Source organism: Nicotiana attenuata, unplaced genomic scaffold, assembly GCF_001879085.1.
Source record: "Nicotiana attenuata strain UT unplaced genomic scaffold, NIATTr2, whole genome shotgun sequence".
Lineage (NCBI taxonomy): Eukaryota > Viridiplantae > Streptophyta > Magnoliopsida > Solanales > Solanaceae > Nicotiana > Nicotiana attenuata.
In genome coordinates, this window is record NW_017670311.1 from 185,501 (window position 1) to 201,170 (window position 15,670).

The 15,670-nt window shown below is 40.1% G+C and overlaps 1 protein-coding gene across 3 annotated transcripts; it reads left to right on the forward strand.

The window, feature by feature from the left end:
• The first annotated feature begins 5,134 nt into the window (after positions 1-5,134).
• Positions 5,135-9,984, forward strand: LOC109237632 (pentatricopeptide repeat-containing protein At5g01110). Of its 3 annotated transcripts, XM_019403954.1 has the most exons (4): positions 5,135-7,727; positions 8,175-8,369; positions 8,987-9,059; positions 9,805-9,984. In XM_019403954.1, exon 1 carries the CDS (start codon positions 5,442-5,444, stop codon positions 7,620-7,622), a length of 2,181 nt encoding a protein of 726 aa, XP_019259499.1. In that variant the 5' UTR covers positions 5,135-5,441; the 3' UTR covers positions 7,623-7,727; positions 8,175-8,369; positions 8,987-9,059; positions 9,805-9,984. The 3 variants fall into 3 exon arrangements, with proteins under 3 accessions (XP_019259499.1, XP_019259497.1, XP_019259498.1); XM_019403952.1 differs by having other exon boundaries at positions 8,987-9,984; XM_019403953.1 differs by lacking the exon at positions 8,175-8,369 and having other exon boundaries at positions 8,987-9,984.
• The last annotated feature ends 5,686 nt before the right edge of the window (positions 9,985-15,670 follow it).

The following is a 15,670-nucleotide window of genomic DNA, read 5'->3' on the forward strand; positions in this document are numbered from 1 at the left end:
CGAGATTGCGGTACATACTTCTCCAAGAAGAGAGTGGAGAACTCCTGCCAAGTCAAAGGTGCTGCACCGGCCGGCCTACGCCGCTCATACACCTCCCACCAAGTGAAGGCAGCTCCCGTAAACTGAAAGGTAGTAAAAGCCACACCACTGGACTCAAGAATCCCCGCTGTACGGAGCATCCGCTAACATCTGTCGAGAAAACCCTGGGCATCTTCGCCCTCAGCTCCACTAAATATCGGAGGCTGGAGTCTACCAAACCTCTCGAGGCGACGCTGCTCTTCCTCGGGCATAACTGGAACCCTGAACTCCTGTACTGGTACCACTGGCTGAGCTGGAGGTGCCTCTGGAGTCTGTAATCCCTGTGCTACCTGCTCAGGTGTGCGAGCAGCGGGGGTCTGATTGCCTCCCCCGGCCTGTGAAGTAGCCGTTGGTGCTGTGGTGGCTGAAACCACCTGAGCCAGGCCCGTGTACACTGTCAAGATCTGAGCTAACGTCTCCTGAAGGCCAGGAATCACTATGGGCACAGCCGGTGCCTGAGCTGGTACTGCTGGAACCTGGTCCGGAACTAGGGCAGCTGGTGGATCAAAGGTGCTTCCCTCGCTGCTCTACCTCGGCCACGACCGCGTCCACGGCCTCTGGTGGCCTCAGTAGGTCGCACTGGTGGTCGTCCGGCACGTCCGGTAGCTCGTGTCCTCACCATCTGTGAGAGAATTGAATAAGGAGAAGTTTAGTATTCGGATCAACAAGTTCGCACGACAAGAATTTCAAGAATGTGGAATTTTCCTAAAGGTTCTGCAGCCTCTCGAGGATAAGTACAGACGTCTCCGTACCGATCCGCGAGACTCTACTAAACCGGCTCATGACTCGCGAGACCTAGTAACCTAGGCTCTGATACCAACTTGTCACGACCCCAATCCCGGTCGTGATGGCGCCCAACACAATGCTTGGCAAGCCCGACCATTTCAACACTCTCAACCCAAATACGAAACTCGTTACCATTTAATAGAGTTAAATTATCAGCTAAACATGATTCCATTCCGTGATAATAGATAAAAACAGTGCGGAAAACCATAACAAGTACCAATACAAGTCCCAACAGATCTGGTGTCACGAGTCTAGAGCCTCTAAATACAGCTGAGTAGCAAATTTATACATATGAGAGTCTAGGATGCGGAAAACAAAAAGGGATAAGGGGAGAAATCGGGTCCTGCGGACGCCACGCAGCTACCTCGATAACTCCGGTGACAATCTGGAGAGCAGCAAACAACTCTACTAAGCCTCCGGGATACCAGTATCTGCACACATGGTGCAGGAAGTAAAGTGAGTACTCCGACTCAGTGAGTAACAGAAATAAATAACGACTGAAGATAAGAAAACTCGTAAAAACACTACACAGTTCTATATCAAAAGCAAATGCAGTAAATAGCAGCTATGTGAGGAAAACAGGTTAATATCCCTCAAACCAGTACACAACTCACTTACTCCTCTCAAAGTCCGGTAATTTACTTACACTGGTGCGGCGTGCAGCCCGATCCGTACAGTATACCGCTGCGGCGTGCAGCCCGATCCATATATATATATACTGCTGCGGCGTGCAGCCCGATCGAATAATAATAGTCGACTGCGCGCACTGGGGGTGTGTAGACTCCGGATGGGCTCCTACAGCCCAAGCGCTATAATACTGCGGCGTGCAGTCCGATCCATATAATATATATATATATATATATATATATATATATATATATATATATATATATATCACTGCGGCGTGCAGTCCGATCCGTATAATATACTACTGCGGCGTGCAGTCCGATCCATACATGTATATGTATATACTGCTGCGGCGTGCAGCCCGATCCGGTATATATCAAATACCCTCACTATGGGGTCCTTGACCCCTCTCAGTCAATATAGACTTGGCCACTCGGGCTCACTCAGCTAAGACAGGGTTTCCAACCCCAGGTATTTCTCATTTGGATTGCCAATTTCTAAAACCGGTTCGTATTATGTTTAACAGTTAAGAACATGACTGAGAGTATGATTTCAACAAGTGAAGTGAGGTCGACTAGCACAACATACCCCCTAAGGGTTCTACAGGTCAGCACAGGGCCCCAAACATGGCAACTAGCCCAATATATACTGATATTAATTAAGTCTCCGTCAAAAATACAGTAGAGTCATCAATCGGGATGGACCGAGTCCGAATCCCCAGCAGTAACTAACACCACGCTCATCATACGGCGCGTGTCTCATCTCAACATAGCACCACGTAGTGCAATTACGGGGTTTCAAACCCTCAGAACATCATTTATAACCATTACTCACCTCAAGCCGGCCGAAATCCTAGCTCGCCTTGCGCTTTCCTCGCAAATCAACCTCCTCGTGCGTAGAATCTGGTCAAAACCAAAAGGAATACATCACAATAGCCTAAGGGAACATAACCCAATCGAAAAGACTCAAAAATTATCAAAAATCACGAAGTTGGCAAAACCTGAGACTCGGTCCCACTTCTCGAAAAATTACGAAATTCACATCACCGGTTTCCTCGTCTCGCACTAGTTCATACATATCAAATTTACCAAAATCGGAGTTCAAATGCCCCCTCAAATCCCAAATTTTCATTTCAAAAGTCAAGCCCCAGTTCTTCCAATTTTTACCCAAATTTCAATGGATTTACAGGTTGATTCTTCAATAAAATGATGTTTCTAGGCCGTAGAACTCACCTCCAATCAATACCCATCGAAACCCTCTTCAATTTCTACCAAAAAGCTCTCAAGGTGTTCAACAATGGAGGAAAATGGACCAAGCTTCGCGGATGATATGATTTAAAAACCCTTCTGCCCAGGTGCAATTTAACTCTATGCGAACGCGGCTCCCAGCACGCGATCGCGAACCATCAGAAACTCTACCTACGCGAACGCGTGCCCTATGACGCGAACGCATTGAACAACTTCACAAGGCCCTGATTTCCTCCTACGCGAACGCGTTACCTCCAACGCGAACGCGATGCTTTGCCTTCCATAACTTCGCGAACGCGACCCTCTTCCACGCGAACGCGAAGACCAAACTTCCAAGCCTCCAATTTCCTCTACGCGTTCGCGACATCACCCATGCGAACGCGAAGGGTAAATCTCTGCAACACCAACAGCTGAAAATCTGCTACTTTTGAAGTCCAAAAATGGTCCGATTGACCACCCGAAACCACCCCGAGGCCCCCGGGACCTCAACCAAAAGCACCAACACATCCTAAAACATTATTCAAACTTGTTCCAATCTTCAAAACACATCAAACAACGCTAACACCATTAAATCACATTGGATTCAAGCCTAAGTTTCTTCAAAACTTCCGAATTACGCATTTGATCAAAAACCCGACCAAAACACCTCCGAATGACCTGAAATTTTGCACACACATCCAAAATCACCTAACGGAACTACTGCAACTCCCGGAATTCCATTCCGACCTCCGGATCAAAATCTCACCTATCAACCGGAATTCGCCAAAATACTAACTTCGCCAATTCAAGCCTAATTCTACACCGGACCTCCAAAACCAATTCCGATCGCACTCCTAAGTCACAAATCATCCCCCGAAGCTAAACGAATCATCGGAAATCACATCTGAGCCCTCTAACTAAATAGTCAACTTCCAGTTGACTTTTCCAAAACAAGCTTTCCTTAAAGAGACTAAGTGTCTCATTTCCATCTAAAACCAATCCAATTCGACTCGATCACCTCCAATACCGATAATGAAGCATAGAGAAACATAAAATGAGGGAAACGGGGCGGTAACTCACGTGACGACGGGCCGGGTCGTCACAGTCCCACTTTTTTTTTCTTTTTTTTTTATTAAATTAATTTTTTCTACACATATCCCTTCCACTCCCTCAGAACCCGCCGAAAAAAACCTTACCGAACTAGGAATCAATTTGAAAAACTTTAGATTTTATCATCGACAACGGCTCCGGCGATTCTCTGTTTTCTATCCCACCCAATACCTTTCACTTTCATTGTTTATCATCTTCTCACCAAGAGAAAATAAACCATTTGCAAAATCTTTTGCCACAAAAAATTACAAAGAAAATATCACCAAAACTAAAAGACTAAAATTACCACCCTCCAAAGATCAAAGAGAAAAATCATGAAGGAGTGAACAACTTTTACCATGATTGAAATCAGACCCAACTTTTTCGAACAAATCAACAAATAATTTCAACAAATCAAAGCAGCGACCACGATCGAAATCAGACCCATTTTTCCCCAACAAATCAAAAAATAATTTCAGCACGACATACATATATATAGGTGTAATCAACGGAGCACGATATACAACAATTCAAAGCCAAGTCAACGACCGTGTGAAGCTCAACATCGGAGGCAAGCTCTTTGAAACAACAGTATCAATACTTCGCTCTGGTGGACCCGGTTCTCTCTTATCCGCCTTATCAAACAAGAATTCCGACGAACCAGAACAAATCAGAAAATAATTTCAGCACGACGTACAAATATATTGGAGTGTGATTGATAGTGAAAAATTAAAGAATAAACAAATATGACGGTTTAATATGGAGCTTTGGAGTGTGATTTATCAAAATTTTTGTTATGGGCTTAATTGGGAATAAAGGAGAAAGAAGAGAAAGGGAGGGATGAGGGATTACAAGGGTGGCGACAATGAGTGAAGAAAAGGAAGGGGCAGGGGTAAGGGTAAGGGGAGGAATAAATAGAGGTGGATCTTTTTTTCTTTTTTTTTTTAATTAAATTTTATCGTATTCACGTGCTTTATACCCGTGATTAACACGCAATTGACCACATCAGCTTTAATATTGGCACATAAGCATAGTCAACGGTCAAAAGTGTTTATTACTATCAATTTTCTCAAGTAAAAGTGTTTAAATGGGAAACCCAAAAGTTCATATATCGGCTTTACAAACTGATGCAAGTTTAAGTGGCCAGAAAGCCATTTCGCCCTTCAAAAAACCTTCAAATATTATTCCTAATAATTTTAAATAATATACCCATTTCAAAAGAACACGGCCGAATTTTCAAATCCATTTTAAAACTTCAAGATTGGTTTTTAATGATAATGGACTTCAAAATTTGATTCAAAAGTGGTCTAAATCACCTCTAACAATCCAAGAACAAACTGGAGTAGAGGAGGAAGAGGATTAGAGAAGAAGGAGAGAGGATATTGGGTGGCTCTTTTTTTTATTTTCTTTGGTTTTTAATTTATTATCCCCAATTCTCTCATTTTTAATAATTCTCATCTGGGCTCTGCTCCAAATCACTCTCCTTCAAAACATCAAAATAGAAGGTGTTTTTACCTCTTTCTTCTCCAAATAGTTCTTTCATTTTCCCCTATTTGCCCTTACCTTAGTTTGGCAATGGAAAACTAGCATGTTCCAAGAGCCAAATATATAGTTCCAGACTTCAGTGGCACTACTATGGCAGTCCCAAAACGCCAATTTCCCATGGCAGCAGCACAGGCACAACGCTTACTATGCCTTCCTAAATCCACCATCAGAGGCACAACAACAACTTTTGCTTCACTTCCCACCTCAACCACAACAACCCCACCATCTGATGACACCTTTTTAGTCCAGAAAATTCTATGGAACCTAAAACAAGGTAAGCCAATCACCAATTCATCACTATTATTACATCGTTTAAACCCATCTACTTTTCTTGAAGTTCTTGGTAGTTGTCGTGATAATTTGCATTTAGCTCAAAAATTCATCAACTTGGTTACTGTAAATTGTCCTAATTTCAAGCATTCCTCGACTTCATTGAGCACTGTGGTACATGTGTTGATTAGGTGTAAGAGGGTAGCTGATGCACAGGCTTTTATCCTTAGGATGATTAGAAGGAGTGGTGTTTCAAGAATTGAGATTGTGGAATCTTTGGTGTCAACTTATGGGATATCCGGGTCGAATCCATATTCTTTTGATTTGTTGATTAGGACTTATGTACAAGCTAGGAAGATTAGGGAAGCTGTAGAAGCATTTAGGTTGTTGCAAAGTAGGAATCTTTGTGTTTCGATTAATGCATGCAATGGTCTTCTAGGCGGGCTTGTTAAGATTGGTTGGGTCGACTTGGCATGGGAAGTGTATGGTGAGATGAGAGGAAGTGACATTCAGCCAAATGTATATACCCTTAATATAATGGTGAATGCTTTGTGTAAAGATGGGAAAATTGAAAACGCGAATCCATTTATTAAAGAAATGGAAGAAAAGGGAATTTTTCCGGATATGGTGACTTACAATACTTTGATAAATGCATATTGTCACGTGGGGCTTCTGGAAGAAGCCTATGATGTGATAAACTTGATGAAAGTTACAGGGTTGAGACCGTGTCTTTTGACTTATAATTCAATAATCAATGGTTTATGTAAGAATGGACAGTACAGGAGAGCAAGGCAACTTTTGGTTGAGATGGTAGAGAGTGGACTGACCCCTGATACCGCTAGTTATAACACTTTGCTTGCTGAGTGCTGTAGAACAGGTAACCTGCAGGAAGCAGAATCTGTTTTCAAAGAAATGTCTTGTCGAGCTATCATCCCTGATTTGGTTAGTTATAGTTCTCTTATTGGGTTGTTTTCAAGAACGGGTCGTCTCGACTGCTCATTGGCGTACTATGAGGATATGAAATCCAAGGGTCTTACACCAGATAACGTAGTCTACACAATTCTCATTGGTGGTTTTTGTAGAAATGGCTCTATGAAGGAGGCTATGAAGATGCGTGATGAAATGCTGGACCAGGGTTTACATATGGATGTGGTGACTTACAATACCATATTGAATGGATTATGCAAAGAAAAGATGCTTCATGAAGCTGATGATCTTTTCAATGAGATGGTGGAAAGAGGTGTAAATCCTGATTTTTACACTTTCACTACGCTTATAAATGGATGTTGCAAGTGTAGTAACATGGACAAAGCACTGACCCTATTTGAGGCCATGCTGCTGAGAAACCTCAAGCCTGATGTTGTGACATACAACAGCTTGATTGATGGATTTTGTAAGGTTGGTGATATGGAAAAAGCTTTCAGCTTAAGGGATGAGATGATCTCTGTGAATATTTCTCCTAATTATATTACCTATAGTATTCTCATAAATGGCTTTTGTAACAAGGGTTGTGTATCCGATGCATTAAGACTATGGGATGAGATGATTGACCTAGATATCAAACCTACTATTGTGACTTGCAACTCTATTATCAAGGGCTATTGCAGGTCTGGTGATGCTTCGAGGGCAGATAAGTTTCTGAACAACATGCGGTCCCAAAGAATATATCCTGATTCAGTAACGTACAATACTCTTCTTGATGGGTTTATAAGAGAGGAGAATATGGATAAAGCTTTAGACTTGGTTAATGAAATGGGAAATCGAGGGCTGTCACCTGATGTGATTACCTATAATACCATACTGGATGGTTTCTGTAAATTTGGTCGAATGAAGGAAGCCAACATGCTGTATAGGAAAATGGTCGAGAGAGGTATTAACCCTGACAAATCCACATATACATCATTGATAAATGGACATGTCTCTCAGGATAACTTGAAGGAGGCTTTTCGTTTCCATGATGAAATGTTGCAGAGAGGCTTCGTTCCGGATGATAAGTTCTAACCTCCTTGCTGTTTATGCAAATGAAGCTTTTGGCTATCACATTCTGCCATTTTGAGATTTCTGCTTCTTCCTTTTTGCAACTCCCCTTGCTGGTGTACAATAAAGGTACGCAATTGTGCTACTAGTTGCTGCCTAACTCCCTCCGTTTCAATTCATGTGAACCTATTTGACTGGGCACGTAGTTTAAGAAAGAATGGTGGACTTTTGAAACTTTTGGTCTAAAACAATCCATAGATATTTGTGTGGCTATAAATCATCTCAATAAGGGTAAAATAGAAGTTTAAAGTTACATTGTTTCCAGATTTAGAAAGGGGTCATTTATTTTGAGACGGACTAAAAAGGAAACAGGCTTACAAAACTTGAAATGGAGGGAGTACTATTTTCTATATAGTTAATATTTTTGTCTTTAAGAGAGTTTTCTGCTCCTTGTTTTTTCTCTGTTCTTCTCGAAATTATCTAATCCGCAAGGCTTGCTTGGAGAAAAGCTATATCTTTTTCATTTATGTAGAATTGCAAATAAGCCCTCGTCTAAATTTGATATTTTGACATTAGGGAATTGCTAGCTAACTGAAATCTGGGAGACCCTTATTGGTGCTCAACAAGACATCTGCCTTCCAAGAGCTGCCTGTTAGTGAGACCATCATCCTGGCAAGAGAGCGGTGCTTCTTTTTCAGAGATGTGCTTTTGGATGTGATTTCGGACTTAAGAGGGCCTTTTGGTAGAGCTGTGATAAATATTTCCACCAAGGTTGAATACCTCGATTTCCTTAAGCTTCTAGGCATAAGTTCTTTAATGAACCAGTTTGGCAGTTCATGCTTTGGAATCACAATGACAGTCTTTGTCAAAGACCATATTATTTACTAAAGTTTTGAGTTTAGTTAGTTTCTTGGCTCCCCACTTGCTGCCACTTCCTGGTGATGATATTTATCATATTAGAACATATAAGAAAAGATTTTTCGGAAGGCGTAAATGACTAGTTCTAATACTGCAAATCAATATTTTCCCCAAATTGGTTGCAACTTTTGCAGACGATGCACAATGTTTGCAAATAGCCAAGGACTCTTCATATAGGACTTTGTGTTTTCCTTGAGCTTGTTTATGGTGTCCAACCCATTTTAGGACAATATTCTTGAGTTATGTTTGTTGTGGGGTGGGGTTGGGGGTGGGGGGTGGGGAGTCTCCGTGTCTACTCTCTGGTTTATGCGTTTCCCTATCCGGTATATAATGGTATAAAATGCCTTACCCAATGATGTCTATTTTGTTTCCTTGTGCTTCCATGTTATAATTTTTTTTTGGTGAAAAGTGACACCTCACTTTCTTGTTTCTTTTAATAGCTGAAATTAAACCTAATGCTTTTTCTTCAGGGACTACTATGCTGAGACAAGCGCACCAAAACAATTACGCATATGCCTATCTTCTGTGAACTTGACGTCAAAGGTATATGTTAATGACATATGGCTGCCATTACCTTCTCTTCATTTGCTAGTTGATTGTTCTGTTCGTGGTAGTCATTCATCAATGAGCATGAAAAAGATTCTAGTGGTAGCTCTCAGAAGTATGTCAAAGATCTAGTTGCAGTTGTGTTATCAAACCAAATGAGCTTCATGTCCTGCATGATTGACCATACTAGGATAGATGTATTGAGGACATAATTTGCCTTGGATGAAACTCTAGGTTACAGATTTTGGGACCACTTCCCGCTCATTGAGAAAAGAGCAGCCCAGTGCATTAAGCACCCGCTATGCGCAGGGTCCGGGAAAGGGCCGGACCACAAAGGGTCTATTGTACGCTGCCTTACCTTGCTTTTCTGCAAGAGGTTGTTTCCACAGCTCGAACCCGTGACCTCCTGGTCACATGGCAGCAACTTTACCAGGTACGCCAAGGCTCCCCTTCCCGCTCATTGAGAAACTGTGGAGAATATGCTATATATCGATATATTGCAAAGACAAAGGGTTGTAATATGGGAATAGTGTAAATATAAAGTGTTGTTGCATATGAAAAATTGTTGGGTTCTTGGATTTGGTTTGGAAAAAGTTGAAGAAAATTTTCATGGAACTTGTGAGCAAGAATGTAAATCTCATGAACGTGACTTCAATTTGGTAGCAATTGGTTGTGGAAGGTGCGGAAGATTGGATTTGATTGTCGGAATGGAAATAACTGGTGCTTAGAGCTACTATCGCAGGATTTAGAGAAGGTGGCATTGAATGGCGCTACTATCGCAGGATTTAGAGAAGGTGGCATTGAATGAAGAAGAACCTTACACTATACAATGGATAAGACAGAATCTCCTCTGTTAATACAGGGCATGTAACAGTGAAGGGGACAGCAACATAGTTAAACAGTTGTGGAATTTTTGTGGCTAGCCTCACTTGATGTTTGTCTCAGTCAATAGTCAAGCCAGCCTTCTTTTTAGGGAGTGTCTTGGTGTCAAGAAAATAGCTGAAAAGAATGTCAAGAAAGATTATTTATACCAATAATAACCTTTGTACAGAAAACTAGCCAAATTTACACTTTGAGCTAAAAAGTAAAATGACTGTATTAGTACTCCTATAACTAAAAAGTAGCTAGACTCATTCATCAATATCACTCACTCTCTTCGGTTCTTAACTACCACGACATTGTAGGGAGAGAGCCTACATTTATTATTTTTAGAAAAAGCTCCACCAACATGTTCATTCTTTCAACTTGATCACAACCTATCAATTGATCCACAAAAAGTTAGTGTTTTCATCTCTGTGCATGAGCAATTCAAATATAGAAAGTAATGATATTAATCTTAGAATAAAGAACTTGAACTTATTGACAACAACAAACCCAGTGTAATTGCAATTACATATGATGTGAAATTAAAAAAAAATTACTATAAAATGGTTGCTCAAAATTAACAGGTTAATTCTATTCATATAGATTTGCTTGAGGTAAGCAGATTCTTTTCTAGTAAGTTAGTAGTAAAGAATTTTAAGCATATGCAATATGAATACGACACGACATAAGAAAATCCTTCCTTAAAGGCAATTTAATTTTCTCCTTTGTTTTTTCCGGTTAAACTATAAAATGATTCGAAAACTAATTACCAAGTTATCTCCTTTGTGAGCTTAAAATCACATACTCCACATCGATTACAACAACGAGTTAAGCACATTATGCAATCCCAAAAACCTTTTAATAGTTAAAATAACAAAATAAAGGAAGTAAAAGTAAAAAGTTGTCATTTTGGATCAAGGGATCGACTTCAAATCTCATTCAAGAGGAGGTTAGGAAGAAGAATTAAAGAGAAACCATACAAAAGACAAAACCCAGCCAGGGAAAGAGTAGGACTATAAGAGCATATGTGACAAATCAACAAAGTAGTCTGACGATGTGAACAAAAATCTAAAAGGAGGTTATATATCAAAATTTTCAATCAACGATTATCAAAATTTTCACCGGTTTTACTGCTCAAAAGAAATCAAAATTTCAAAGGGATTACACCTCAAAATCTAGTAGAGAATATATGTAAACTCTAAACATTGAGAACCATGTAGAAAATGGCATAAGTTTTCTTCTTCTTCTGAAATGGTAATACTGTATTAAAATAGCACTGAAATGGCATAAAATTCTAACATGCATATGGGCTTTAGTGAGTAGGCTTAATAGTAGAAAATAAACCCTTTTTCAAGTAGAGAAAATACTCTCAAATTATTATGTCTTACCTTCGCGCCATAAAGCATCCCAAAAAAGGTAATCCCTCTGTCATTCCAAAACAATTTATATTCTTTAAATTGCTCATGCACTTGTCGCACCGGGTTTTGGGGGGCTTCTAGCATTTATTTATTGTTGCACTTATCATTACTATCACTATGGGTTATGTATTTCTCATGCTTGATGTTCTTTAGAAAAGAGTATGTACGGTTGCATGAGGAGATCGTACTTATTTTTGTTTTTTAAAAAGAAAAACTTCTGTTTTAAAAGTTAAAAAGGGATAACTAAATTGGAGGTTCACTTATGGGCTTGCCTAAAGGCGGCGTTAGGCGCCATCACATTTCTGAAGGCAGAGGGTTAAGTAGTCATCATCTTAAAGATTACCTCCGATCTCGTATGTATTTCCTTTTTCTGGAAAATGACCAAAAGTAAGGAACTAATCCAGAGTTCGAGATCTCATGCGTCAATCCACCAACACTGGGGGGACTATGCATATAGAAGAATACACAAGAAAAGAAGATGTACACCACAAAAGCATAACTTAGCCAGAATTAAAGCCTTGAAGAAACCCTTGAAAAAAATGTCATAATTTCAAAGGCGTTCAAGCGCTCGAAAATAATGGGCAGTAGAAAGTTAAAAAATCTACAAAATACTCCCACAAGCTTTTAGGTTAAAGCCATAGATTTAATCACTGGAAAATGTACACGTATTTGTAAACCTACTACAAGAAAGCAGTTATGAAAATGTTGTACAAGATTATTTATTTGAAAGTTCAAAAAATAAAACTTCTTCAAATTACTTCATTTTCATATCTTTGCACCAATATGAAGATGAGGCGTCATCTTCATCAATGTTGTTAATGTAAAATGATCCTCTTTTATAAAAGACTTGTGCATATTCAAGACGCGGTCTACTAAAGCATTTTTAATGCAAGTATAAGTTCAAAATCTTAAAGAGCAAAAAAGCATAATATGCAGCAAAAGATATTTATATCATTGCCCCATAAACATATGAGGGAAAATCTTCCAGAAACTACCCCAAAAAAAGAGAGTTTCAACAAAAACCAGAACAAAGTCAAATCACTTTCACAAAAGCCAAGGGTAAAAACTAAGGAGCATCATCCACGGGAGAAGAGGGATCAACTTGAGAAGACAAAGGTTGAATATCAGCTTCACCGGGAGTAAGTCCATCTCTATCATATTTGGAACCTTCATCCTCGGGTGTTGAGAAGCTTTCACGTTGCTGAGTTTGTTCAATCGCTTCTTTAGCCTTTGCGATTTCAGTATTAAGGTCAAAACCCTCCTAGCTAGCTTCAGTTAGAGTCTCAAATCGGGTGTTCAAGAAAGCGCAGCTAACATCAAGTGTCAACTGGTCTTCGAGGACCTCAAAATCCTTCTCCCACTGCTCAATTTCAACTCTCAACTCTTCTTTCTCTGCTTCTAAAGCTTCATAAGATGTCTTCAAAGAAGCGAGAGAACTCTCAAGGAACTCAATCTTGTTCGACGAGTCACGAATGTCTTCTTGAGCTTTGGGTGAGCATCTGCACCAAATCACCCGCGTACACCTCTTTCTGGTTAAGGAGCTCTTTCAAACTTCTTATTTCCTCAGTTGCCTTGGAGTGCTGCTTGGCGAAGGAGGATTCCAGTCTGTCCTTGTCTTTTTCAACTTGATTGTAGGAAGCTTTTAAAACTGCTAGCTCACCGGTGATTATCTTCAGTTGTTGTTCCAAAGATCCCTTTTCCTCAGCAAGAACATCTTTCTCCAGTTGAAGGCATTCGAATTTCTCCTTCCAATTATCAGCCTTGGTGCGCAACTCAATCACCTATTGATCTGTCCAAGAAATCCTTCTCATAAGCTCCATACCTGTCAAATTGATCAATAAAAAACAAAGAAATGGAGTTACAAACATGAAAGGAAGGGGAGGAAAGTAAAAAGAGTAAAAATATACCTTCAGTGAGGAATGTATTATATCATTCATCAGAGTCAAGAAACTGTGGGACTCAAGCTTCTTCCTTTCCACGGTACCAAGCAATGGTTTTAACCACACATGGGCTTGTCAAGATTTCTTCAACAGATTCCCACCATCGGGGACTTCAATTAAAACTTCTTCATACCCCGTCTATCGCTAGAAGACTCAGCTTCTTCATAAGAAGCAGCAGCGAGGGCAGCCGCTAGGGTGGCTGTAGGCAGGGAAGCAGGAGGATTGACAGCAGGGGCAACTGATGTCATCGAAAGAGAGGCAAGTGGTGGCTCTTCTGAAATAGGACCAAATTCTTCTTCACCCTCAAATCTCTGGGCAAAGAGTCTGTCAATGGGACTTGAGGGGGGTTATCAAAATTACCAACATCTTCATCAGAGATGTCCAAATGGATAGGCCCATCAACAAGGCTAAAAGGAACTGAACTTGGAGGGGGGTCTTAAGAGACATGGGATTTTTCATCATCTGAAACCACGCGCTTTCTGACTCTTGGTTTCTTCACTAAGGAACCTTCTTCGGTATCCTCTTCATCTTTAAAGCCACGGGCTTCAGCATTCTTCCTTTTGGAGGAAGACACACTTAAAATTTGCTCCTGTGCAGAGCTTACATAAGCGGGGTTGATGCTACGAATGGAAAATCCTAAGAAAAATATAAATAATAATATATCAGAAGAAAAGAAAAGGATGAACAAAGAGAAGGAGAACCATGGGGATAAAATTTACCGTGGGTCTTCACTTTCCAACAAAATTTGTGCGAGAGAAATTTTCAAGATCTATTATCCATGGGAGCAGCAGCCAACATTTTTTTACCCAATCACGGAAGATAGAAATTTCTGCGAAGACTTCCATGGTTGTTGAAAAATGAACGCACACTTATATGAAGAAAATTAAAGCGTTAAGGAAAGCAAAGAAATTAGAGGAAAAATACTTACGTGCAAAGTTCCACTTTTTAGGGAAGGGCATATTCTCATCACCCAACTCACGAGTAGGGGTGGCAATAAATCGAGCTTACCAGCCACGGTCATTGTCATCCTTGGGGCTGACTAAAACTCTTTTATTTCTAGACACGAGGGGAAAAACACCTTCACGGAAAATTTTCGGAGAATACAGGTGGAGCAAGTGACGGAAGGTAAAAGGGGCGGAAACTAAGCCTGACAAGTAATAAAGGAAAAAACTCCCCTTCACACAATTGGACCTATTTGACCGAGGCAAACATTTAAATAGCGGCAAAATTCAATAATCACGGGATCAATGGGAGGAGTAAACCCTAAAGTAAAATGATAGGTATAAACAAAGGAATAACCTTCATGGTAAGAGGTGATTCTTTGATTAGAACTAGGAGTCATTACTGGAAAATCATGTTTCCAATGGCATTCACATCAAACCAAGGAAAGGAATCCTGGAGTAATCAAGTTAGGGTAATGATCAGCGGGATTAAGAGACGCTATGGAAGAAACCTATTTTTTCATAGCTTCATGATCTAATATGAAAGAAAATTCTTGTAGGACAATCTCAGAAATAGTGGATTCTCGCATGGGTTCGTTCTGATCTCTCCCTCTAGAGGAAGATTTAGAGTTAAAGGAGTTCTGGCCCTAGAAGAAGAAAGCTTAGTAGTACTACTTTGGTGATATTGGATTCGGATTTTGGTTCCGGGAGTTGGAATAGCTTCGTTATGTCATTTGAAACTTGTGTGCAAAAATTGAGGTCATTCCGAGTTGATTTTATATGGTTCGGCATGAGTTTTGGAAGTTGAAAGTTCAAAAGTTCACTAAGTTTAATTTGAGGTACGATTCGTGGTTTTTATGTTGTTTGATGTGATTTGAAGCTTCGGATAAGTTCGTATCGTATTTTAAGACTTGTTGGTATGATTGAATGGGGTCCTGAGGGGATCGGGTGTGTTTTGGATCATTGGTTGAGAAACTAGTTAGGTTAAGGAGTTGGAGTTTGACCATGGCCAATATCGGGTCAAGATGACCTCTTTTCGATGTTTTGAGTGCGTGAGCAGGTTCGTAGCGTGTTTTATGATTGAAACGCATATATGGTTTGTGTCCGAGAGGTTCCGAATGAGTTTTGGATGCTAGAACGAAAATTCTTTCGTTGCCGATTTTCTGGTGTAAAATAATTACGAAAATGACATTTTTATCCCTTATATTTTCAAACTTCATTTAAAACTTCAGAACATCATATCTCCTTCATTATAAAGTCAAATGGAGTGATTCAAAAGCCTAACTTGACTGAAACTTTACAAAGAATCTATTGGAAGCATCAAAAGTGAGTTTCGAGATTGTTTGGCACACGAAACGAGGCAGAACAGCTTGACAAAATATTTAATATTGAGGATTTGTTCATTTGATCATATTTTGAGTTGGGGAGCTCGGATTTGGGCAATT

Excerpts from the sequence above, each read along its gene's own strand:
- LOC109237632 (XM_019403952.1), top strand. The coding sequence starts at position 5,442 with ATGGCAGTCCCAAAACGCCAATTTCCCATGGCAGCAGCACAGGCACAA.